A 26,761-nucleotide genomic window follows, 5' to 3' on the forward strand; every position below is an offset into this window, starting at 1 on the left:
TGATGCTGAAGCCACTCACAGCAGTCAATATCAGGTTTTAGTTTAGAGTCAGGTCTGGACAGTTAGCATTTGTGGAGTTAGGATTCCAGTAGAAGTCAACAACTTTTCTTCAGCAGCAGCAAAGCCAAGATGCTATAGGGACAGACAGCTGTGTTACAAGTTCAAGTGACAAGCAGGCTTTCCTAAGCCCTTTTGGTCTTGTCCAAATTTACCTACTCAAAAATATGCACAGTATGCTGGAAGATCATTAGCCTCTAAAGATCAGACATCTGATTTTATAAGTACCATTATCAAACTAAAAACTGCTTTTTAAAACTCCCTACATGTATCTCTATCTGGAGATTGCCTCTCTTGTCTGTGTTGTCTCCCTTTTTCCAGAGCTTCCAATAAGCAAAAATCATTAGTTCTGGAGACTTGTTCTGTTATTCAAAGAGTTTAAATTCTAACCCATTCACCAGCAGCAAAAAGCAAGGCAATCATGTTCTACTAACACTTTTTCTTTGCAGCTTTCCCTGATTGAGATGATTCCTTTAGCATTTATGAAATTAATTAGTACTGTATAATGTTTTATATCAATTTTTACCATATACCCAAATGTAGTAGCCACAAAACAATTATTTTTTTAATCCCCGCTTTTTTTCCTCATTGCAAATTTACTTAACCCTCCAGCAGTAAATTTAGCATTTAGAAGGATGATATTAAAGTTGCTGGGGGAAGATCCCTCCTGGAATGCAAGGGAAGTCAGGAACGGAGCCATACTAGGCTGCTGCAGCAAGGGTAACAACAGCCAACTGAAGAAATGGCTGAAGTATTTTTCTCCCTTAATTTTCCCGCTGGTTTATCTAAAATTGTGCTTCAGTCCAGGGAACTGATTTAACTTTTTTTTTCCCTCCCACTTAAAGGAGAGAACAGTACAAACTTTTAACATTTTTGACCCATCCAATCTCTTGCCACCTGGAAAAGAGAACAAAAACCAAAGGCATTACAAGGCTGTACCTTTTTCCCCTCACGTTAGCCAGTACAGCCAAAAAGCAGTCAGGGGAGCCAATAAACCAACTCTCCTGGAATTGGATCTGTCATTTTAAAATTCTGTGAGGTAAATTTTACCTCTTAAAACAGACCATCAGCTAAGCTGCTGTTTCATACCGTGGACAGATGACTCTATATCCACCCAGGCACCAAAGGTTCATCATTCCCTGCTTCTTCATCCTTTTTTTCCCCAAAAAAACAGTGCTTCCACCATATTTTGATGAGCCGGGTTAGGCTTTTGAATCCCACTTCTGACACCATCTGTTGGGCAGGGGTCCCAAGACCACTCCAGAGTTCCATGATTCCATAGCAAAACTCAGCATGTAGTCATACTCACAGCTGTGATTTATTACAGCAAAAGGATACAAAGCAAAATCAGCAAAGAGAAAAGGCACATGGGTTGTCTAGGAGAAACCAGGCAAAGCTTCGAAGGGTCCTCTCCCAGTGGAATTACACAGGATGAACTTAATTCCCCAGCAATGATTTGAGACAACATGTGAAATATTGCCAAGCAAGGAAGCTTATTAGGGACTTCAGTGCCCAGGGGTTTCACTGGGGGCTGATCATGTAGGTACCCTCTGCCTGGTATATACCAAAATCTCAGAGTCCCAGAAAAAAAAGCAGGTGTTCAGCATAAACTATGTTGTTTGCACAAGCAGTTTAGGCACAGTGAACCACTATTATCAGAATAGTGTGAATCCTCCTGAAAACCAAGTTCCCAGATGCCAACCTTGTAAGCAAGCCTTTCAAAAGAATAGTCATCAGGCCTCTTCTATGCACATATAGTTTTATTTTTTAAGATAGTCACATCTCAGATTCACTTCTGGGGTTTACTACTGGATATGGAGGTGGAACTCTGTAAACTGGGACGCTTCTAAGCATTTGACTTTGCCTCTCATCTTCACTTGTAGCGGAACTTAGTACTGTAGTGAAGGGTAAAAGTAGCTTCAGAATACTAACAGGCATCAGTTAATCCTGTATTTTCAAAGGAAACTTTCAAGAGGACCCAAGGGAAACTCAGTCCCTGGAGACAGCCATCTCCTACTTTCTAGGGTACCAACATATTCAATGTAAACTTGCCCCCAAATCTGTAGTGGTCTGCTCAGGGCTCCTGCAGTTGTTCTTGAAGCTGCAGCTACTTTCCCTCACCACAGAGATATAATACTTTATCCAAACTGGCTACTTAAAATAAAGGGGGAGTTGTTGGTATTTATTTTTCCTTGCTTGTCTTATAAGCAAATATAAATCAACACTGTAAGAATGATTTATTTAACAGTACCTCTTCTTTTCAATCACATTTCAAAGGCATTGTAGCCTGCAACAAGAGTATACATGGGCCTGGAGTCAAATGGACCTGGCCTCGAATTCTAGATCAACTTTTCACTGAGTGATCTTAGAGTGAATACTTAATCTCTTGGTAAAATGAGAGTTAACAGTATCTACTTTAAAGGGTTGTTGTGAGCATTAACTGAAAGAATAAATGTAAAATGTTTAATATATATAGCATTTAACACAGAGTAAGAATCTAATAATGGTAATTGGTATGATGGTAATGGTGATTATTTCTCTCTTCACTCCCACTCCATCTTTCCTATCCTTATTTTTTCTCTTGTGTTTTGGTTTCAAGAAGACAAGGAATCTTTATCCACTGTTAACTGTTTGGAAACTACCAGCTTTTGCAGGAAGGATATCAGTCTGCCTTACATGCCCAATAACAAAAGGTTGAGGGGGTGTTCAGGAAGAAATATCCAGAGTTTAATATCTGCATTCTGTTTTACCAAGACAGCAGATTTCTTTCATAGTTGGAAACATTCCTGAATTAGTTTATGATATTTTTCCTAGGGTCAAAGACAGGCTTATTTCCTCATGGAGACTTACTTCATTTATGTCAGGGTCCTCTAGGACTTGCTCTTTGTAAACTCAGTTAGGGCAGTAGCTATACTGTCTTATTTGCCTTTGCACCCCCTGTTTCTGACACAGGGAGCACACAGGCCTGTCACAGAGTAGGGGTTCCCTGAATTGTGGGTGGATGGAGGATGGGTGGATGGCACACACTGTGGAGGATGTGATGATAATTATAACATGGCCTTGGTCTACAAGGCCAAGTCTGGTAGGGGAAATAAGGCAGGAGATCACCCTAGCAGGCAAGTGGCACATATCACCAAACAAGGCACGACATGAAGCATACACAGATTTGGCTGAACAAAAAGGTCTGTGTCAGGGGTGCAGATTGTAGTGGGCAATGTACCTGAAGCTAAGAAATTATAATTTTATTCTGAAGGCTGTGGGAGCTATTGGTTTTAGAACTGAGTGTTACAGTCAGTTTTTGTGATTTGCTGCAGTTATGTTGTATAAAGTGTCACAAACACTAAATTAGTAAATACTCAATCATTGCCTCAGGGGAAACATAGCGTTAAATTACTATGAGCCTCCATTTTCATCAATCAATGCATAACCTTATTTTATGTGTGTTTCTATTTAAAGATGCTTTATTTAATATATAATGTTGATTAATTAATATTGAACTCATGGCCAACAGTACTACAACTCATGCCTAAATGAAGCTTATCTAACACACACACAGTCTCCATAAGGCACATCACAGCCTTCTTACACTTAGGAACACTAGGTAGCACTTCAGCACTATGCGTAGGGGCCACTGACTGGGGATTGCACACAGTTTGCTATGACTGAATTTAGGATATGAAGTTGGGCATGGAGGAAAATGAGATTGGAGATGAAAAGTACTGGAGAGTTTTCTTTGCATTAATCCAACAAATATTTGAGTACCACTTATGCATAAGACATTGGGGATACAGTAGTGAATAGGCTAAACAAAGTTTTTGCCCTCATGAAACCAATTCTAGTGGAAATTTGAACTAGTTAAGTTAAAGTAGATGTTGAGCCTTGTATTACAGATGAGGAATTTAGACTTAGAGCTGTCAAATGTCTAACAAATTGGGTAGCTAATAAGTTGCAGAGCAATAGCTCCAGCTAGGTCTTTTGATGCCACGTTTCTGTTTTTTTCTCAAACCTGTTGATTATTTTTATGAGAAAGGATTAGAGTAGTGAGAGCCTGGGAAAGGGAAACCAGATAGGACTTGAAGTAGACAAGACAACAGGCTTATGGGAGTCAGAACTGAGATGACAGCATTGGGAATGAAGAGGAGGCACAGAATCATGCAGAAGAAAGAATCAGTGAGATCTGGTGATTGTCTGGCTATGTCAGGGTGCTGGGTAGGGTAGGAAGAAGGAGTTTTCAAAGGTGCTTAGAGGTTCCCAGCCTGAATTACTAGGAACATGCTAGTTACCATGTGCAGAAATCAAAGAAGACAGATGAAGACGCAGGTTCATTTTTGGATTTCTTAAGTCTGAGGTGCCAGGAGAAAGTCTAGGTGGTGCTTTCTAAAGAGTATAAAGAGATTTAAACTGTGAGACTAGTTTAATACCAAAAAAAAAGGCCCCTGGAAGTAACTGGAGTAGATTTGAAGGAGATGAGGGACAGAGAGACAGTACAGGGCAGTAGTTAAAAGACAGAGTTGTGGAGTCCCAGGCTGAATCTCAACTCTGCATTTCCTAGCTTTTTAATCTTGGGCAAATTACTTAGCCTCTATGTAGCTCAATTTCCTCATCTATAAGAAAAGGATAATGATAGTACCTACTTCACAGGGCTGCTGTAAAAATGAAGTGATACTTGTAAAGCACTAGTATACAGTAAAAGCTCGGTATATCTAAGCCGTCGTGATGAAGTTGATGGTAAGGAGAGGAAAGGATCTTGCTAACCCACAAAGGTATTGAGAGAACCAGTGATATTATATAAGAAAACTCATCATTGTATGCCCCTGACCAGATCAAAGGAATACACAAAGGAGTTTTTAAAATATGTTTGAGGTGATTGCAGGCATTTCATGGAAGCTGAGTGGAATTCAGAGCCTTAATAAAATCTACCTTTGCCCCTTTTTAACTCATTTACAAAGTACTTGGAACAGTGGGGGGTTATAACAATGACTAAAGCCATTTATTTTATGCCTATTATATGCACAATCAAGTATATTAGTTTTCTGAAAGATGGATATCACCCCCATTTTACAGATGAGGACACAGAAACTTAGAGAGCTTAAATTTTCAAGGTTGCACAACAAATATCAATACCAGTATTTGATTCCTAAAACCCAGGTTCTTTCCCTACACCATGCTGAAAATAAAATGGAGTGACTATTAGGATTGTGTATAGGTATGTTGATGTATTTAAACCTTCCAAAGTCATTTACTTTGCCCCAGAATTTAATTTTATAAGGGGCTTATAAAGCACTGTATCATTTGAAATTGCTCTATCCGAAATCAAATAAACTTTTTAAGGCTCTACATACAATCCAATCTGGCTCCATCTGGCCATAAATAAAAAATCATTAGTTCTGTGCTCAGTATTCCAGGTGCTTCTGCAGACACGTGTTGCTCGCTTAAAGTCTGTATAATAACCCCATTCTAAATACAAACAACTGCAAATGTGTATATGCACAGATTAACGTTTTCTAGACACTCCTTGTAATTTTCAAAGCCAGTGCTGGAGTTCCAGTGCAGTAGCATGTGCATCATGATGCCAGATCCCCCGGGCCTCACTGCAATGCCAGTTCCAGCTCCAGCCCCTGCCTACTTCACCCAGACCACACCCTGCTCTTCACCCAGAACCAGGACCTCAAGGACTCAGGTTTAGTGTCTTTGGCTGAATCCCAAACCTGAAGATTCTTTTGATATTTCCAAACTTACTTCACTTTCTGTCCTCTGGTTAAAACAGCCTTGCGTGAACAGGCCTTCCCCATGCACGCATTTTAGACTGTGAGAACTAGAAAAGACCCTTATTTTATAGATGAGAAAACCAAGATGCAGAGAAAGAAAGTAACTTGATCAAGGCATAGAAAAAGCAAAGACACCAAAAGCAGAAATGGTTGACCCAAGTTTACATAGTCACAGAATGAGGGTAAGATATACATTTTTTAAACAAAAAAAAGAATTGTACACATGAAGTCTGAAGTTATTTGGGATTATGTCTAATTCATCTGAATGTTCCCTAGTACAGTGCCTGGCACATAACTAAGCGACTAATACTGGTTTATTGTATATGAAAGTATGTCAGTAAAATGGTTAATTAGATTGTAGGAAACAGCTGTGCATATTAGAATGAGACAAGGAGGAAAGAGCAATATGTAGTTGACTGACACACTAGGGCAAGTTAGGTGTTTACCTTCCTTGTGCTCCCCTGCTGTCCTCTTCCATATTGTAGCCCTTTACTGTTCTAAATTGCAGTGGGCCAATTTCTTGTGCGTCCTGCTCTAGACTCTACACTCCTTGAGGGCAGAGATAGTGACATGTTCACTATTATATCCCAGTGCCCAGCACAGTTTCTGACATTGTAGTAAACACTCAGGAAATATTTGTCTAGTAAATAAATGAGAAGAAATAAAATATTCCTACCCATTCGTGCATCTACTGTTTTTGTATTTCTCATCTCACCAGACAGAAACTCATATATAATTTATGGTATCCTGATTGTTGAGGAAGGCAACCATATATCTATATGTATATATATTCTTTTTCAGATTCTTTTCCACTATAGATTATTACAAGATATTGAATGTAATTCCCTGTGCTATACAGTAGGTCCTTCTTGTTTATCTACTTTATATATAGTAGTGTATATCTGTTAGTCCCAAACTCCTGATTTATCCTTCCTGCCCCCCTTTCCCCTTTGGTAACAATAAGATTGTTTTCTACATCTGTGAGTCTATTTCTGTTTTGTAAATAAGTTCATTTGTATCATTTTTTTAGATTCCACAAATAAGTGATATCATATGATATGTGACTGTCTCTCTATCTTACTTCACCTAGTGTGATAATCTCTAGGTCCATCTGTGTTGCTGCAAATGGCAATATTTCATTCTTTTTTATGGCTGAGTAATAGTCTGTTGTATATGTATACCACAGCTTCTTTATCCATTCATCTGTCAGTGGACACTTAAGTTGCTTCCATGTCTTGCTATTGTAAATAGTGCTGCTATATGAACATTGGGGTGCATGTATCTTTTCGAATTAGAGTTTTTGTCTTTTCCAGATATATGCTCAGGAGTGGGATTGCTGGGTCATATGGTAACCTTATTTTTAGCTTTTTAAGGAACCTCCAACAAGAGCCTACAATATGCTGCCTACAAGAGACCCACTTTAGGACAAAGGACGCACATAGGTTGAAAGTGAGGGGATGGAAAAAGATATTTCAGGTGTTTCTTAACAGCCAGTTGTCAGCCTCTTATTTTGACATCGCCAGCAGGACATTCTCAGAAGAATGTAGTGGAGAGGGGACTAAGCTGGGAGCCAGGCAGCCTAGGACAGAATTTTTACTCTTCCAGCCATTTGTTGTGTGATCTCAAGGAAGGTACATACTTCTCTGGGTCCTGTTTTCCTCATCTGAAATATGAAGAGATTAAGATAAGTGCTTTCTTAATCTTCTGTCAGCTCTGATACTATGTGATTCTATAATTAAATGACCTGGATATAGATAATACCTGCTCCATTGACAGCTCTCTTCTGAAAACTAAAACAAAACCATTGGCTTCCCCGTCCTACTGGCTTTATTTAAGATCATCTTCTCTCACTCCTTTTATATGAGAATGTCTCTGTCCCAGGCAGTTTATGGGGACTTAAGCTTTTATTTACTGTAGCTGGCAGCTCCTATAAGCTGGGGCTTTGATAATATTTCACATTTATTTATCTGAGCCAGAGCTTAGGATCAGGTGGCAGTTAAGTCACTTAAGGTTATTCAAATGCATTGAAAATGTTGCTTAATAATTCAGAACCAGTTTTCTCTGTTTAGAGTATTAAAGATTTTTTAAACCCTTCTAATTATCCAGTTCCGACAGCAGTTTAAATAGACAGGGAAAAATCTGTCCCTTCTGAAAGGGCAACTGATGCAAACTTATTTTCAGTCCCTATGTCTGTGCAGCAGGGCTGACCGAGGTAAGGGCCAGAGAGAGTCCAGAGCTAGAAGACTTGCCTGGGTGACGTGTTGATGGTATCACTGGCAGGCTCTGCCTGCCATAGGAGTGAGGCTACGGGAAGAGGTCTGGGGATATGGCTTCTTTTGACTTTGGGTTGGTGGAGGCTTTAGGGAGGAGTGGGGAGCCTCCACTCAGTCATTCAGTAGGTCAGTCTTTCAGCAAACATTTGTTGAATTCATACTGTTTCCAGCAGTATAGTAGGCCCTGGGGATAGATAGCCAATAAGACCTCATTTATGCCCTCGGAATTCAGTGTAACTGGAGAGACAGACTCAGACAATTGCAAAATAACATGAGAGACAGAACAGACAGATAACTCAGTATGAGACTGTAGCTGATCCTTTGGGGTAGGTCCCCAGAAATGGGTTGCCTTGCCTGGTCAAAGTATAGGAGTATTATTTTAACAAAGGACAAAGTTGGCATTGCCTGTGCCTGTTTTCCAGTTTAAACACTGACCTTGAGTCTGCCAGCAGACCTTTAAGCCACCTTGTCTGAGAAGCATAAGGGGAAGCAAAGGTATTAGTTAAGCAAATATGAATTGGCCACATGCAGGGCAGTGGAATAGGAATATGATGGAGAGACCACAGTGAACATGTATGGCCCCTTTGTCACAGGAGCCATGGCCCAGTGAATCAGAGAAGATGCTCTGTCACTTAGGCCTGGTTTGACGGGAGAAGTAGCAGTTGAGCTGAGCTTTGAAGGATGTGTAAGTTTTCAACAGGTAGAACTGGGCAGAAAGGACAGTCCAGTGGTGGAAACAACATAAGCAAAGGTTCAGAGAAGAGAAGCACAAGACATAAATGGGGAATAGCAAACTGCTCTGGTCAACTGGAGCATAAGGTCTTTGAGGGGATAGTATTTAGAGATCACAATAGTAAAGAATGTTGGGGCCAAGCCACCACCACCCTTTCAAGTTTAGGCCCAGATTTTACTTATTTGATTTTTTTTTCAAAAGAAAATAGAATAAATGTCTATTTTGTGACTTACTCCTAAAATGTTAATAAAGGCTTGCTCTGTGTTTTTTGATGTTCCATGATGTACATTCTCTGGTTTGATCATTTTTTCAACAAGCACTTATGAGAGCATATAATGCACCGGATTCTTTGCTGGATGTTGGGGATACAGGAAACAGTCCTGCCTTTAAGCTATTCAGTCTTATCCAGGAGATGTTTGCATGATGACAGGCTGTGATGATGCTCATTGCAGGCCAATAAGGTGGTGCATCAGATGTCAACATCCTTGTTTAACAGACAAGGAAATTCAGAGGAGGAAAGGTGACTTTTTCATGATCACACAGTTGGTCAGAAATAGTATGCTAGGGTTAGGAGCCAGATGTGTGGTCGCTCAGAGGGTGCTTATTCCCTTCTCTCCTCCTCTACTCTGAGGCTTGACCTTCTGTGGACATCAGGACTGAACTGATAGGAAACAAGCATGAAGAAATTTCTGGCCAGGTAAAATGCATATCTCCAGCCACCCTCAAGTACCACTTTCTTAACATCTTCTCTCCTAAATATTTTTGTTTCTTATCACGGTACTTTTCCTTAAATCCACGAGTTTGGGAGCTGGTATAAGTTTGTCATAGTACAGACGTCCACTGGACCAACCTTCAAAGAAAACACCTGCTCTGTTCATGATTCCTGCCTTCCAGTTTCATAAGCTTTGGGTGGGTGAAATGTAATATCAAAATAGCTCAGAGAGAGCCTTGGTAACATTTAAGATATTGAACGTGCTGCATCTGGTAACTAGAAAATTTAATGATCTCCTGCTGTTTTGGTAATTGGATAAGTAAATACATCAGAATAAATCACACCAGCAAGTCTTTTGTATGTCGTTAGGGACTCAGCTCTTTTAACTCCTGTTCAAAGCTCCAGCTCTTGAGCGGTGTTTACGTTCAGAGTTACGCACGCACCAGCTCACATGGCCCTGCTTGAGTATTAAAATGCATTCAAAATGCTTACTTTCTCCCCAGCTACTCTGCCTGAAGAGTACATCTAGTATGCCATTCCAGATCTCTCTGAAGCCAGGGAGAAAGGTTGTTTCCAGAAGTTTAAACTAAACATAATAAGGCATTTTAGCCCTTCACAACCTCTCTCCAAACTGTCTTTCTGGCCATGTCTTCCACTACAGATGTGTTATGAGCCTAGCCAGAAACACCACCCATTTACAAATTGGGGGAAATGAGGTCAAAGCAAAAAGGAATTATCCCGTTGTAGTAAGGAATCATGTCAGAGTTTTAAGTAGGAGAGAGGCAGGCTGAGATACTTTGTTCAACTCTCTCTCGAGTAGCAGGAGAGACCCAGAGAGAAATGATGTTAGAGCTTATTGGGTGTTGAATGATGTTGTCATTACAGATGAGAAATTTGGGTCTTCTGGAGGGTGAATCACTTGCTCAGGAGTATTCATGCAGAGCCAAGATTCAAAATCCACCAGAACTTTTTCTTACTGCCTCCCTAATTAGCATTTAATCCATGTCTACTGGTGATCTGGGGCAAACAATAATCAGGGTTTCTCAGAGGCTTTTTAAGCTGAAGTAGCAGTTCTAAGCTGACCGGTTAACAGGTTTCTCTCCTTTCATTTGTCTCTTAGTGTCCTGTTCCAAACACAATGGTTAGTGTTGTGGACCAATCTTTTAACAGAGGTGTCCTCAGAGCCTTTTATACAAGAGCCCAGCTACCTTCCATGATACCAGCCTCTGAAAGTGAGGCATGTCCCCTCGATCATTGCTTCCCAGCCTGTGTCAGATCATCACACACACTGAAAATGTTTGTGTGCGTCATTGGAGTAATCATACCAGGTTGCTCAGGGTCAGAGGCAGCTCAGCCCTGAGGATTCTGGCTGCTTTGAGGGATGAGACCAGTATCGTGGTACACCTGTAAGTGGCACACCACTAGGGCTGATCTGCACTAGATTTCTGTTGCCACACTCCAGAATCCTCACTCATGATTTGCCTATACCCTGTTTATTAAGCTTTCAGAAACAGTGAGCTTGCAAACCACTCTGCAAAGCAGGACTTCCTCTTAGTTACTTGAAATTGTGTCTTCCAGAGCCCAAGAGGGACAGGACTTCGATCTTCTTGTGTTTCTAGACTAAAGAGGCTTTCCGCCCGACCCTACCCTTCTTGGTAGAAGTCCCTCTGTTCCCTCTGGGCCTTCCCCACTAACATAGTTTAATAGTATAGTGACCAGGCTGCTCTCGCCTTATGAGATGGACTGTATTCTACCGTTGGAATATGTGTCTCTCTCAATAAACCTGCTTTCACTTTAAAAAAAAACTCGTATAGTGACCAAAACCACCATCAGGGATACCAGTGCAAGGAAAGCGTCACATTTTTTGTTTGGTGCCTAGGATCTCCCTGACAATGTGCCAAGTTTGAGGCCATTGTGACATTAGCAACACTTTAGAATTGGTATCCTCATTTAACAGCCCATCTAAAGGCACAGGCTGGGAATGAAGACTCCAGATTTGGTCCCAGATCTGCCATGAGTGCTGAGAAACATTGGGTAAGTTCTTTCCACTCACTGGGCTTTTCTTTCCCCATCTGTTACAGAGATGACCTCTAAAGACCCCTCTAGCTCTAACAATCACTAGGTCTGTGATAATTGAAGAGCTAGATGAGTGAAATTTCCCCAAATGCCTGAGGTAGTAATATACTTTGTTGTGGGGAGGTATATGCTTCAGTTACATGAAGGGATAGTCTTTCCAAGCAAGAGACTTAGAATAAATAGTCTAGTGTATGACTACAGTACTAAAAGTATCTAGTGTGGTGGTTAAGAAAACAGACTTTGGAGCCAGACCTAGTTTTAAATCCTTGCTCTGTCACTTCCTGCCTGTGCAATCTTAGGCAGGTTATATAATCTCTCTGAGCTTCTATTCCTCATTTTTAAAGTGGAGGTAATAGTACCTCCCTCATAGGGTTGTGTAGTACTTATAAAATACTTGGAACAGTTAGCACCTAGTAAGCTCCTAATAAATGTTTTGGTTTTTTAAAAAAAATTATTTATTTTTGGCTCTGTTGGGTCTTTGTTGCTGCGTGCAGTCTTTCTCTAGTTGTGGGAGCGGGGGCTACTCTTCTTTGTGGTGCTCAGGCTTCTCATTGCTGTGGCTTCTCTTGTTGTGGAGCACAGGCTCTAGGTATGCGCACTTCAGTAGTTGTGGTGTGTGGGCTCAGTAGTTGTGGCTCACGGGCTCTAGAGCACAGGCTCAGTAGTTTTGGCACACAGGCTTAGTTGCTCCGTGGCATGTGGGATCTTCCCGGACCAGGGCTTGAACCCGTGTCCCCTGCATTGGCAGGCAGATTCTTAAGCACTGCACCACCAGGGAAGTCGGTTTGTTCTTTTTTAAAGTAACAATTTTTTTTTCTTTACTTTTTTGGCTGCATAGGGTCTTAGTTGCGGCACACGGGATCTTCATTGAGGCATGCGAGCTCAGTAGTTGTGGCGCACGGGCTTAGTTGCCCCGCGACGTGTGGGATCGTACTTCCCTGACCAGGGATCAAACCCACATTCCCTGCATTGGAAGGCGGATTCTTTACCACTGGACCACCAAGGAAGTCCCCCCAGTAAATGTTAACTGTTGTTATCATTATTATAATATGATAAAACAAAGAACAGATAGGGCAGCCTACGCCTTAGTTTTCTCTCCCTTTGTTCTTCCTTTAACTTTTCTTTCATTCTCCCTTCTTCCCAACTAAAAAAGTCAAGGAAAGGGATTTTCCTGGTGGCGCAGTGGTTAAGAATCCTCCTGCCAATGCAGGGGACATGGGTTCGATCCCTGGTCCGGGAAGATCCCACATGCTGCAGAGCAACTAAGCCCATGCACCACAGCTACTGAGCCTGCGAGCCACAACTACTGAAGCCCGCACACCTAGAGCCTGAGCTCCGCAACAAGAAGCCACCTCCATGAGAAGCACCCCGCGCACCACAAAGAAGAGTAGCCCCCGCTCGCCAGAACTAGAGAGAGCCTATGTGCAGCAATGAAGACCAAACACAGTCAATAAATAAATTAATTAAATTAATAAACTCAATTTTAAAATTAAAAAAAATTAAAAAGTCAAGGAAAGAAAATGTCGTAGAGGCATCCTGTGCTTTGCAGCCACAGAAGACCCACCCAACCTCACTTTCTAGCACCCTAGCTGTTCTACCACACTTTAATAATGGAAAGAATAGCATGTGACACTGTTTCCTGGAAACCCTCACCCCAGTGCCACTGCTTGTCTGTGATCCAATGAGGCAGATTGGTCCAGAAACTGCACCAGAAGCTGGGATGTAAATAAGCCAGAGTGTAGTCCCATAATGGGACCCTTCCAGATTGGAAGTTCTTTTTGGGGTTGCATTACACCTGAAGCAAATGTAGAGGAGAAGTTGGTAGGAGCTACAACTGGTGTTGTGGATAATGATGATGATCAATCCCTTATGTTCGCAAAAGACTTTACAGTTACCATAGCCTTTTCACACCCTGATCAGCACACGACCAGCAGGTTGGCTCTTAAGTTCTCCCTCTGATACTTTGTGGGTGTAACTGCCCTCTTTAAGGATTCCCAGCTCATCAAAAGGTGTTTAAAGAAAATGGACAATTAGCTATTAGAACCAAGTTGACAGTAACGAAAATTAGCCTATGTTCCTGTGGGGAACAGCAAATCCTGTGCCACAACAGGGACATGAGCCAGGACAGCCACAGAATGCCTGCTTTCTTTATGGCCAAGGGAAAGCCTTTTAGTCACATTAACTGTCCCCCGTTTAGAAGTAGGATCAGAGGTTAAGAGGCAGTGAAGGGCAGTGCATCAGATACAGGCTAAACGCTACAAACCTGGGTGCAAATTCCAGAATTATCTTTCCTACCTACCTACTCGGGCAAGTCCCTTAACCATTTTTGACCTCAGAAAATTCATCTATAAAATGAGAATAGGGGCTTCCCTGGTGGCGCAGTGGTTGAGAGTCCACCTGCCGATGCAGGGGACACGGGTTCGTGCCCCGGTCTGGGAAGATCCCACATGCCGCGGAGCGGCTGGACCCGTGAGCCATGGCCGCTGAGCCTGCGCGTCCGGAGCCTGTGCTCCGCAACGGGAGAGGCCACAGCACTAAGAGGCCCGCGTACCGCCAAAAAAAAAAAAAAAAGAGAGAATAATAGGAGTACTTATCTCATAGGATTCTTGTGACCATTTAATTAGGTAATATATAGAACAACTAGTATAGTTCCTGGCACTTATAAAATTCCAAACAAATGGTAACTTTTTTGGTAATGATGACATTAACAATTATTTTTTAAACTTGTAATATTTAATATGCATGTTTTATAACAAAATATGTTACTCATAGCTTACCAAAAAGATTAGTTGTTCTCCCAAGTTTAAAGTAAATGCTAATTTTGAACAAAACCAAGGGCAGATATATTCAGCTTTACTATAATACGGGAATTTACATATGCAGGCTTTGTGCTGCCTCATAGAGTAGAAGGAGCTCAGGATTTGAGTGAGGAGACCTGAGCTCCACCAATTTCTAGCTGTATGACCACGTGTGATTAATGTCCCTATTTGAGTTTTGGTGTTCTCATCTGCAGAAATGAGGATCAATTAGTCCAATCTCTTAGGATAGCTCTAAGGTTTAGATAATATATGTGAGAGTACTTTGAAAGCTTGTTAGCACTGAATAATATTTCATTGTCTGGATGTTCCAGTTTACTTATCCATTCACTTACTGCAGGACATCTTGGTCGCTTCCAAGTTTTGGCAGTTGTGAATAAAGGTGCTTATTAAACATCTGTGTGCAGGTTTTGTTGTGGACCTTAGATTTTCAGCTTCTTTGGGTGAATACCAAGGAGTGCGATTACCAAATTATGTAGTAAAATTATGGTTAATTTGGTAAGAAACCACCAAAGTGTCTTCCAAAGTGGCTATGCCATTTTGCATTCCCACTAGCAATATATGAGTGTCAGCATTTGGTGTTGTCAGTGTTCTGGATTTTGGCCATTCTGATAGGTGTGTGGTGGTATCTCATTGTTGTTTCAATTTGCATTTCCCTGATGGCATATGATATGGAGGAGCATCTTTTCATATGTTCATTTGCCATCTGTAGATCCTCTTTAATGAGGTGTCTTTAAGGTCTTCAGCCCATTTTTTAATTGGGTTGTTCATTTTCTTATTGTTGAGTTTTAGAGTTCTTTGTGTATATATATTTTTTTTCCCTTTTTTCAATATTTATTTATTTATTTATTTTTGGGTGTGTTGGGTCTTCGTTGCTGCGTGCAGGCTTTCTCCAGTTGTGGCGAGCAGGGGCTACTCTTCATTGCGGTGCGCAGGCTTCTCATTCTGGTAGCTTCTCTTGTTGCGGAGCATGGGCTCTAGGTATGCAGGCTTCAGTAGTTGTGGCACAAGGGCTTCAGTAGTTGTGGCTCACGGGCTCTAGAGCATAGGCTCAGTAGCTGTGGCTCACGGGCTCTAAAGCGCAGGCTCAGTAGTTGTGTCGCACGGGCTTAGTTGCTCCTCAGCATGTGGGATCTTCCCAGACCAGGGATCAAACCCGTGTCTCCTGCATTGGCAGGTGAATTCTTAACCACTGAGCCACCAGGGAAGTCCCTTTGTATATTTTGGATAATAGCTCTTTATCAGGTGTGTCTTTTGCAAATATTTTCCCCCGGTCTGTGTCTTGTCTTCTCATTCTCCTGACAGTTTCTTTGGCAAAGTTTTTAATTTTAATGAAGTTTAGCTTATCAATTATTTCTTTCATGAATTGTGCCTTTGGTGTTGTATCCAAAAAGCCATCACCTTACCCAAGGTCATCTATATTTTCTCCTGTGTTATCTTCTAGGAATTTTATAGATTTGTGTTTTACATTTAAGTCTACAATCCATTTCGAGTTAATTTTTGTGAAGGCTGTAAGGTCTGCGCATCTAGATTCATTTTTTTGCATGCAGATGTTCAATTCCAAAATCAATTGTTGAACCTAGCATTTTTTCTAAATGTGAAAATATTAGATCTAGACTTTCCTTTATTCAATTTCAAAATAAAAGCTTACCTTAGCAAAATTAAATAAAATAAAAAGGATTGATAATAATACCGACCCTACAAGATTTTGATTTAATGTTTGTGTAAATATGAACTGTAAAGTACTATTCATATATTGCTGCTACTGTTATTTTTAGTATTACTCAGCTCCTGCCCTCAAGTAGCTCCCAGCCTAGTAGTAGTGTTATATTTATGCTCAGGTATTTTTTTTTAAGTGAGAAGCAGAATAGTGTGACTAGAAGGAACCCCAAAACAGAAGTCAGAAACGGGTAGAATACTGAACTTATCAACTGTGTGATCAGGGCCAAGTCACTTGACCTCTCTGAGCCTCAGGTTGCCCACTTGTGAAATGAAGGGGTTGGACTATATGGGATTCAAGGAGCTTTCCCACCCTAACATTCTGGGACTCACTCAGAGTGAGTGGCCTAAGAATGAGAATCTGTCACATTGATTAACATTTTTACATTTTTCTCAGCAGCAATGTTATACTTTTTCAGGGAAAAAAACAAAACTGAAGCCCAGGGAAATAATAGAAGTACGATGTACATGAAAAGTTCGAACTGCTGAGAAAAGGGACCTAGAAAAGAACAACTCTCTTTGGCAAAGAACATGTCCCGTTTTTGTTAACACAGACAAGTTTCACAAAGCCAATTTACTAAAATACTTAGGTTTCCTAAGTATCATATAACGAATAAAATGTCAAGAAGGTTGACTTTCCTTTTCTAACATAGACAAAGTTAGGCCATACCTCTTATCTGAGAATGCCCCTCCTCCCCACCAGGGAGTCCCAAAGGGTGGGTTTCTCTGTTGATTTAGAAAGTCAATAATTCAGTAAAATCCCAAGTAAATGGCAGAACATAAGCTCAGATTGCGTTTCTGTATTCGTATTTTATAAACATTTCAGGATTTTTTCCTTGACCCTTGACCTTTTGCCATTCTTAAAGTGAAGATCTTATGTCGCAGAAGCTTGCTTAGAAAACAGCCTCAGGGTCATCTCATCCAACGTCTTTCTCTGTGTGGACTCTACTCTTAGCAGCACCTCTGGCAAAATAGTCCAGTAGTTAAACATGGATTCCAAAGCTAGATTGCTATGATTCACATTCTGGCTCTACACTTAACAACTTTGAGACCTTGAGCAAGTTTTTAATTTGTTCCGTGGTTCAGTTTCCTCATCTATAAAATGGGAATAATAATTATACCTACATCAGAGGATTATTATGAAAATTAAATTCTTTTATAAATGTTAAGTGCTTGGAATATGCCTGGTACAAATTAAATTCTCAATAAATGTTAGCTTTATCATCATGATCTTCCACAAATAAAGCCCCTATTTGAATGCTTCTAAGGACAGCAGAGAGTGCCCTCACCTCTCCCCTCCCTACCCCTTTATTTGCCCAAGGTAGCCTGTCAACATGTAGGCCAGAAGCATTCTGGTTATCATGAGCTTTGGAGTCAGATGGACTTGAGTTTTAAACCTTATTCTATCTGCAACCTTGAGCAAGATAACCCATGGTATCTTCAGCTTTAAAATGGCAATAATACATACTTCGTTCGGCTGTTTTGAGGACTAGTTAAGGTATTTTATATAAAGTACTTAGCATGGTTCCAGCTACACGGAGGCACTAAATACAACTGGCCCTTGAACAACATGGATTTGAACTATGCAGGTCCGCTTACATGTGGATTTTTTTCAGTAATAAATACTACAGTACTACACCATTCGTAGTTGGTTGAATCTTGGATGTGGAACCCCACGTACAGAGGAACCACCAATTTGGAGGAACTGCATATATGGAGGGCTGACTATAAGTTATATGTGATTTTCAATTGCTTGGAGGGGTGGTGCCCCTAACCCCCAGGTTGTTCATGGGTCAACTGTAATTGATGGTTGCTACCATGATGATGATGACGAAGAAGAACAAAAAGAAAATACAAGACAGGAGGGGAAGGAAGAAAGGTAAAAGAAAGAGAAGTAGTAGCCACACCAGCAGCTGCTGCTTTGTGAAAACGTTTTTTCTGACCAGCTGAGTTCTGCTCCCCTACAATTTTACCTCACCAGTCTCAGCTCTACCCACTGGAACTGCAGTAGGTAGAGGACTGCAGGACTCGGCCTACCTGTCCTACTTGCCAGCCCTTCAAACATTCAAAGAGGACTGACACAGCCCTCTCCCTGCCCCTATAGCAGCAGTGTCCTCTCTCAGGAAGACATATCCCATTTTTCAGATGTGTCTTAGAAAACATGGTTTTTAACCATGTTTTTAACCTCCTAACAGGAGGTCCCTCCTGGCACACTCCCCATCCTTCCTGAATGGGGCCCAGAACACTGCAGGATCGTTTCACAATATGGCCACTCACAATATAGTGTCCTGCATCTCCCTAGGTTCCCTACAGTCTCTCTGTTCACTCCAGGCAGATGAGAATGGAAACAAAAATTGTCCTTGTTCACTTTAAATTTCTGTCTGAAATGACCTTCAAAGAAAAAAATTGCTTGTGATACGAGGCACCAGAGGGAGCAGCCCCAACAAAGCCATCTTTAATGTGAAGCAGCCCATTGATGGCACAGCCCCACTGAAGCTATAGAAGGGGGTCTCCAGATACTGAGACATTACCCTATTGGGGAAAAGGGAGCCCTTCTGCTAAGCAGCAAGATGGAAATAGGAGAGACAGCCTAGTGCAGGCCTGGGCTCCCGGAGACTTTGGGGAAGGAAAGAGCTCCAGCTGAAGTTAGACAGACTAGGGCCCTGCCCAAGGCAACACTCCAGCCAGTAATGGCTGCTACCAGCTGAGCACTTACTGGTTCAGTCTCTGTACCAGAGCCTTCATCAACATTATTCCATTTAACTAGCAGAACCTATAAAAGAGAAACTGATTATTCCCATCTTACAGGTGGGAAAACTGAGGCTCTCAGGTTGTATTACCTCATCAAGGTCATATAGGTAGTAAGTAACAGAGCTAGAGTTTAAATCTTAGTTGCTTCACTCTTTTTTACTATCAGTATTATACCGTATAGACAGACCCTCACTAACTATGTGGCCTTAAACAAGTGGCAACCATGCTGAGCCTCAATTTTGTCAACGTTGCATGGTTGCTTAGGGATTAAATGAAATAACATATTTAAAGTACCTGGCATGTAATAGGTGTCCAAGAAATTCTAGTTTTCTCCTTCTCAAGTCCCAGCTCTCCCACTTAAAGTGACTGGGGAAAATCACTTAACTTTTCTCAGACACAGTGAAAACTGGATGTGTTTTCTGAACATCTAACCTTGCATATTGACAACATGGCAACAAGGCTCCAACCTGCCAACATCTTTTGCTTCCTATCATATCTTTTTGCCAGTATGCACAGCTCTGGCAGTATGATTTTGGTTTCTCCCAGCAAACATCATATTTACGAACCACAAATAACAAAGTAGAAGATGCCGGAAGAGCTCTGGCATGTTAATTAAGAACAATAGCAGAAGCAGCTGGGCAGAAAATGCCAATGAGTCAGAAGCAGAGGCAGCGTAGCTCTGTTTGTTGACAGAAGCCAGCAGAGTGTTGTATGTTAATTGGGGAAGTGGGTAAACATTTGCCAACAGCTTGCCCCCGGGTGCATTGGAAAACAGACAGCAGGCTAGGCCCTCCCCACCACCTTGCCTGCCCATCTGCCCAGAGCCCAAGAGATACCAGGAGAGCAGCCTTGCTATGGGTTCCTTATAAGCACAGAGGTTTCTGGAGGCAGATGTATCTCCTTAATGACCCTCCTGGGCATACCAGGTTTCCATCTGGATACAGTCAAAGATAGTGTTCCTCCTTCAGCTCGCCAGCCTGCCTGTGACACTCAGGCCCCTAGGGCATCCCCTCCCCATCCGCCTGGAGAAGACAGTGGAGCCATCTCATTAGGTGTGGCTTGAGTTGAGCAGAGGACAAGATTGTCCATCTCAGGTGCTATAGTCTCTGCCCAGGGGCCCTGAGCTCCTGTACATGTCTGACAGAGCAGACTGCCTGGCCTCCCATCATGCACACTTGGAGCTGTCCATTTATCTGTGTGTCTGTTGTCCATCCTTACAGTTGCTCACATACACGGGCGCCCTCATTGAACACCTACTCTGTGCCAGACCCTGTGCTAATTATTTATTTTTTCTCACTTAATCCTCACATCAGTCCTACAAGGTTGATACCAACTCCAAAGCCACAAAGCTAATAGCCAACACAGCTGTGATTTAAACCAGAATCTTTCTGGTTCCAAAGCCCGTTGTCCTAGTATTTCTCAGCTTTTTAAAATTTGTGTTCCCTTTAGGAAATTTTTGGGTTTTTTTCTCTCACTCTCAGATTTAGAAAACCTCCACATCACATCCTTGCCCCTGACCTAGGAGGCCATAAACCTAATGTAGGGTTCCTATATGATTAACATATCCCAAATGAGCCAAGAAGATTTTGTCTAGCTTTATTCTCTCTATAGTTCATATTATAAAATAATCATTTTTCTATTTCTAAAATATAAAGTCATATTATGAACTTGACTCATTTTTTGGAACTAAATATCTTCACCACCATCAACAAGGAGACTGTGATATGCCTCCCTAGGGAGCCTCTCCTCAGCAGGGGAGATACTCATCTTTGGGCACGGCGGGATGGGCACTCTCTAGTTTACTACAGGTATGTTTAGTGGAAGATCAGCCCCCAAAGCTTAGCTCTTTCCCACCAAGCAGAAAAGGCCCTCCCCGCTGTCAGGAGTTAACCAAACACGGGTCCCCAGCAATGCCAGTGAGTTGTTTGGTAACCAGTACCCTTTCCTAAGACCCTCCTGTTCTGCTGGCCAAGCTGAGCTGTACAGGAAGCAGTGGGCCTCCACCTGCCCTGAGGTCAAATGCTAGTTCTTCCACTAAACTATGAGACTTGACCTCTCTGAGCCCTGGTTTCCTCGGTTATAAAATGAGAGTAACAGGACTTGGTGGCGCAGTGGTTAAGAATCCGCCTGCCAATGCAAGGGACACGGGTTCGAGCCCTGGTCTGGGAAGACCCCACATGCCGCGGAGCAACTAAGCCTGTGTACCACAACTACTGAGCCTGCGCTCTAGAGCCTGTGAGCCACAACTACTGAGCCCGGGTGCCACACTACTGAAGCCCGCACACCTAGAGCCCGTGCTCCACAACAAGAGAAGCCACCACAATGAGAAGCCCGCGCCCCACAACAAAGAGTAGCCCCCACTCGCCACAACTAGAGAAAGCCGGCGTGCAGCAACGAAGACCCAACGCGGCCATAAATAAATAAATAAATAAAAATTTTAAAAGCTTATTAAAAAACAGTAAAAAGATATAAATTAAGATTTTTCTAAAAAACTGGGAGTAACAACACCTACCTCACAGGTTATTTTGAGGATCAAATGAGATAAGAGATGTGAAAATGCTCGTGCCTGTGCAAAGTAGGCTCAAAATCAATGTGCAGGATAAGATCTGAATGCCACGAGAGAAAATAGTGCTTCTACCAGTCTTTTTGAGTATGTGTTTTCTTTCTTTTTTAGGTAACCCAGCTGGACCCAAATAAATCATTATTGGAGGTAAAGTTGTTCCCTCAAGAAACCCTTTTCCTTGAAGCAAAAGAGTAAACATGGCCCAGCAGTGGAACCAGCCGTTCCTTGACAAGCCAGAGGCCTGCATCAGGAGAAGGGCACCTCGCCAAGCCACCTACACGCTCGTCTCACTCAATTCAGTGTCACACTTCTGCCTCTTGCAAGATTGCTGGAAAAAAGTAATAATAAACATAGCTACTTAACATTTCCCATCCACGAGTATATGTTCCCAACCCTCATTGTAGAGAACTATAGCTCTGCCTCTCTTACCCCCTTCACCTCGCCCTCGTTCAGTGACTAATGCGCTGCTGAAGTGTGAGTGATCATGAAGTAGGATTTTTACCTCTCCAGTGCCCATCTTCCCCACAGTGTCTGGGACAGTTCTGTCTGACCTGTGACACCAAGCTGCTCTGTATTTGATGTGTCTCATTGAGCCAGGGCTCCTACACCTCTGCCTTTTTCTTTTCATGACTGAATTTCTACTTTGTCACCTAATTTTAAGAGGCAGGAGGAAAAGGTCAAATGGGACTTCTTGGCATGGAGATTAAACATTGTTGTAGGAAAAAAAGATATCATTTTTGTTGATACTTCCTGACTTCTTTACTAAGACGTAAGGTTGTGTTTGAGGACTGCATTTGACATGTATGCAAGATATTCATTTACTGCTCCTGCCTTGGGTCCCCAGGTTCCATCCAGGAGGTATATGCTGTTCCATTACAGTGTAAGAAACTATTTAAGCTTGCAATGTGAATGTTGAGATAGTGTGAAGAGGACCAGTACCAGGACTTCAGTATCTGGCCCAGCTGCAGAAAGCTGCTGTTAGGTTTGCATTTGGGCAGTTAGAACCTCATGGATACCAGCTCCCAGGTTGCTCGTCCATCAGTGTACACTGAACACAGCTCTCTCCTGCTTTCTGCTCCCATCACGCATTTGGACCTTGTCACTGGGTGCTTTAAGCACCTTGACTGTCACCAAAATCTGATCAGCCACCCCATGGACTCAGCCCAGCTGTCATAAGGAACTGGTTCCACTATTTCATCCTTGTAATGTTTCAGTATTAGATGGTAGACTCCCATCTCAAATGAAAGGGCTCTCATTCTATGGCTGAAAATTCTGACTTCATATATTTAAGAGAGCAAACTTAGGGGCTTATCTCAGAAGACACGTGTTGCCTGAACTTGCATATAATAATTTGGGATGATTTAGTAAATGTGGATTCTTGTTAATCTATGGATTTGGGCTTCAGAGTTTAGTTCATGGAAGCACTGTTTATACCTTCACCGCCAATGAGTTCTTTTCAGTCTTGAAATGTTTCTCCGTATCTGTTTTTGTGTCCCCTGTGGTCTCTATCCTAGGGTTTGGGATCCTGATTTAACATTTTGTACTTGTCCAAAAGAGTCTGAGTGCTGGGCTTTTTCCCCCTGGCCCAAGCCAAGGGGTTCTCAGAAGACTCTAACCATGGCCTGAGATATGCCTGGTCATTTTCCATCTGCCCAGAAGTAGGCATTGGCCAGGAAAATTCCACCTTGTGTCTTTTCTCTGACACTACAACCAGGGACCTCCCCTGAACACTCTCTTCAAAGAATGTGTTTCTAACCGACTAGTGCTACATTTGCCTGGGTGCAGACCTTCTCTGGCCCCAGGGGTCTCTCCAGGGAGGCTGAAAGGAAAAGAGACCCAAAGTGGGGGAGTTCAACCTGAGCACTTCCAGTCCAGCTCCACTCCCACCTTCCTAAACTAATGGCCCCACGAGACAGTCATTTCCAATGCTACGGATACACTAGGGCACCAGCTTTTCTTTTTCCAGGGAGACCGTGTTCTGTAGCTGCCGTAGAGAAGCCACAACCCCGAACTCAGGCCATACTCAGGAACAGCAGCAATGTGTGGGTGGGGATTGGAGAGACACGACTCTGAATTCACTTTCATGTTTAACCTGTTCCATCTAATTTGGGTTTGACGTCATCATATTGTTTCCCCCATCATCTTCGCTTCTGCATTCCAATAATACAGACTTTACTCTGAAACCAATTTCATAAAAGTTATTAAACGCTACTTGAATGTGCATGAAGTTTACACACCCTTTTTCAACCCTGCCTTGGAAGGTTCTTTCTCAGTCCCATGAAATCCTATCCTATGGGCCCCTTTGCTAGGAAAGGCCTCAGCTAATTATCACTGTTCACTCATACCATTCTGTTCTACTGAGCTCCAGAACAGAAGGCCAGAGCAATTTTATGCCCTTTCTTACAAATACAACATTAAAATGACTTATATACAGTTAGGATCCAAGAAAAGCATTAAGTGCCTTTCTATCACCACAAAAATAGCAAAGTCCTTTGTAATTCTTCCTCCTACCCTTACACTTCCTTGGGCTTTATATCCCAGCCTCCAGACACAGAAATGTGTCAATCAGAATGTGTGCTCTGTGTTCTTATGCCCAGCTGTCTGGAATGAAGTTCCAGGGCTGCTGTCATCCCTGCCCCATTCCAGTTCACTCCTCTGTGTTTCTTGGATTATCACTTGTATGTTTGGAGCATCAGTTTGAAGGTTTGAGGAAGTATTGCCAATTTCCCACTGCCTCTCAGAAGGTGCCGTTTGGAGGAGTTTTCTGGTCTGCTATGTTGTCGTGCTCTGGCACCACTAGTTTTATGGGACATACAGGTGTTCGTCTTTGAATTGCAAGCATCTGAATGAAGTCTGAGTTCTTTTATGGAATCTTTCCTTTTCAGTGTAGGAGAATAGGAATCAGGCTTTTATGGATTTTATTGGTGGCATTAAAAACATAAAATAAGTTTGTGGTTGCATTAAAATTGCTACTCCCAAAGTAGACATGCTGAGTTGAGTGTGCTGGTCAATGACATGGGTTTTAAAGAGGTTGCAAAGCTCTGGCAGATTTCCCCAAAAGCATGAAAGTTGTTCATTTGGTTGTGAGAAGGGGTCTTAATTGTCATAAGCAAGCATCTCTGATTGGCACACTTCCATCATTCCTCTCAGCCCCTCATCCAACCAGTCCTGGATCCCACAGGCAGATGGAACATGGAATCCTGAATTCAGTCCAGGAGTAACTCACATGGGCACTGCACTTTATAGTCCAAGTGACCCTTCCACATGCTTAGCCCATTTGATCCTTTTTAAAATTCTTGGAGGCAGATCTACACACACACACACACACACACACACTCCAGAGACCTCAGTGTCTTTCAGTTTGAAACTTGGTTCTGCCACTTAATAGCTGTGTGACGTTAAGGTGAGTAACTTCTCTGAACCTCAGTGCCCTGATAACATTTACACAGCACTTTGCAGTTTACCACACCTTCCACACCCACATCACAGTCCACTGCAGTGAGAGAAGCAGGGCAGGCATGATCATTCCATATTTGTACATGAGGCTCAGAGGGTAGGTACTTGCCTGAAGTCACACAATGTCAGTAGAAGAATCAGAACTCAAGCCCCAGGCTCTGACTTTCAGGGCCACAACTATAAAGAACCTCTAAGTTTCATGTCCAAGAATGGATCTTAGAATCCCCTACAATTGTATACAAAAAGTTAGATGTGTACTTTTCTAGGAGGGGAGTCTGTATTTCTCAGATTCTCAGTGGGTTCAATTGACCCGCCAAAACTTAACAGCCACCACTTACATTATGCAAACAACATCAGACCATTTGGGAAGTTGAATTTGTCCATTCTTCTTCTCATCAAGCCATTTTTTTTTTTTATCTGAAAGCCACAAAGAGGGTGAGATGCAACAACTAGGCTTTCTTGCCTTGAACCTCTCTCTACATTTAGTGCTCCTCCCTTGTCTCACATAATCTGCTTTGGAAGATAACCCTTAACAAGCCCAACTGGCCATATAGCTCTTGCATTTTGAAAGTGTGCTCTGAAAGGAAACACCAAAAAAGAGACTTGCTCTCCAGTCTTCAGTCCATTAACTCTTAGCTTGCACACTGTCTATTAGTTGTGGTTCTCGGTTTTGAGAGGTGACATAACGTGTGGTTAAGAGAATAGCCTCTGGGGCCTTATTGCCAGGGTTCAAGCCACCCCACCACTTACTCGTGTGCCCTTGGGAAGTCACCTCACCTTCCTGCGCCTCAGCTTTTTAGCTATAAAATGGATAATAACAGTACCTGGTTGATAAAGTTGTAGAGATTCCATGAATTAACACTTAACTGTTAGCTAACATGTAAAGCAGTTAGAACAACTACTATCTGGTCTGCAAACTCATGGGATTACAAAAGGAAAAGAGAATGGGTGATGACAGCAGTGAGAAGTGGAAGTTTATGGGGGAGGACACAGAAAACATGAAAAGCAGTTACAAGAAGTCCAGGAGCACTGCTCTAGGGCCCTTCAGGGAAGGTCAAAGAGCCCTGCACAAAGTGTCACTGCATTACTGGTGTCCATAAGGATCATCCCGGGGCATCATGGGAAGGAGGAAGGGGGCGGAAGACTAACTTACTGAGCACTCTGGATAAGCCCTGTACCGTGCTCGGGGCATTACATATGTTACCTCCTGTAACCCCGCAACAGCCTGCTGGGTGGGTGATCTTGACCCCATTTTGAAGAGGCAACAGGCCCAAAGAGGTGAAGTGACTTGCCCAAGTTCACAGCTAGCAACGAGCAGAGCAGAGTCTGGGACCCAGACCTTTGACTCCAAAGCTCCTGCTGTGTTTATGACGATGCAGTGCTACCTTCAAGGAAATTATGACATAACTAAGGCATTTCAAATAGTAATTACAATAACAACATCTTTTAAATGTTGGAGGATGCTAAAAGGGATAAAAAGTCAGTTTTATAGAAAACTCAGCTTTCCAAAAATGACTCATTCCCCAGTGTGTCAAGAGCCAGAATTTAAGAAATGCCTTTTATTTTTAAGTACATGCAGTGATTTAAGAAGGTTCCCATAGCTTCTGCCTCTGACATCTCCAAACCCCACTCCCTACTCCTTCATCCTTTGTCCCACTGACATTTCTTCCCTCCAGACCTTTATCATTTCTCACCTGGGTTATAAAACCACATCCTAATTGATCTCCCTTTCTCCAGTCCCTTCTCTTCTAGACCATTCTCCACTTAGCTGTCAGAAACAGCTTTCTAAAACAGCTGCCTCACCATGCTACACCCCTGCTTCGATCCCCGCAAAGGC

The 26,761-nt window shown here is 42.3% G+C and overlaps 1 protein-coding gene across 4 annotated transcripts in view; it reads left to right on the plus strand.

Moving 5' to 3' along the window:
- Positions 1-21,839, plus strand: part of FAF1 (Fas associated factor 1) — a 499,298-nt gene extending 477,459 nt beyond the window's left edge. For all 4 annotated transcript variants that reach the window (XM_060305721.2, XM_060305705.2, XM_060305724.2 and 1 more), the window contains one exon: positions 21,580-21,839. In XM_060305721.2, coding sequence (XP_060161704.1) covers positions 21,580-21,663 — 84 coding nt within the window. In that variant the 3' untranslated portion in view covers positions 21,664-21,839. The remainder of the gene's footprint in view (positions 1-21,579) is intronic.
- Positions 21,840-26,761: the final 4,922 nt, after the last annotated feature.

This window comes from Globicephala melas, chromosome 1, assembly GCF_963455315.2.
Source record: "Globicephala melas chromosome 1, mGloMel1.2, whole genome shotgun sequence".
NCBI classification, from domain to species: domain Eukaryota; kingdom Metazoa; phylum Chordata; class Mammalia; order Artiodactyla; family Delphinidae; genus Globicephala; species Globicephala melas.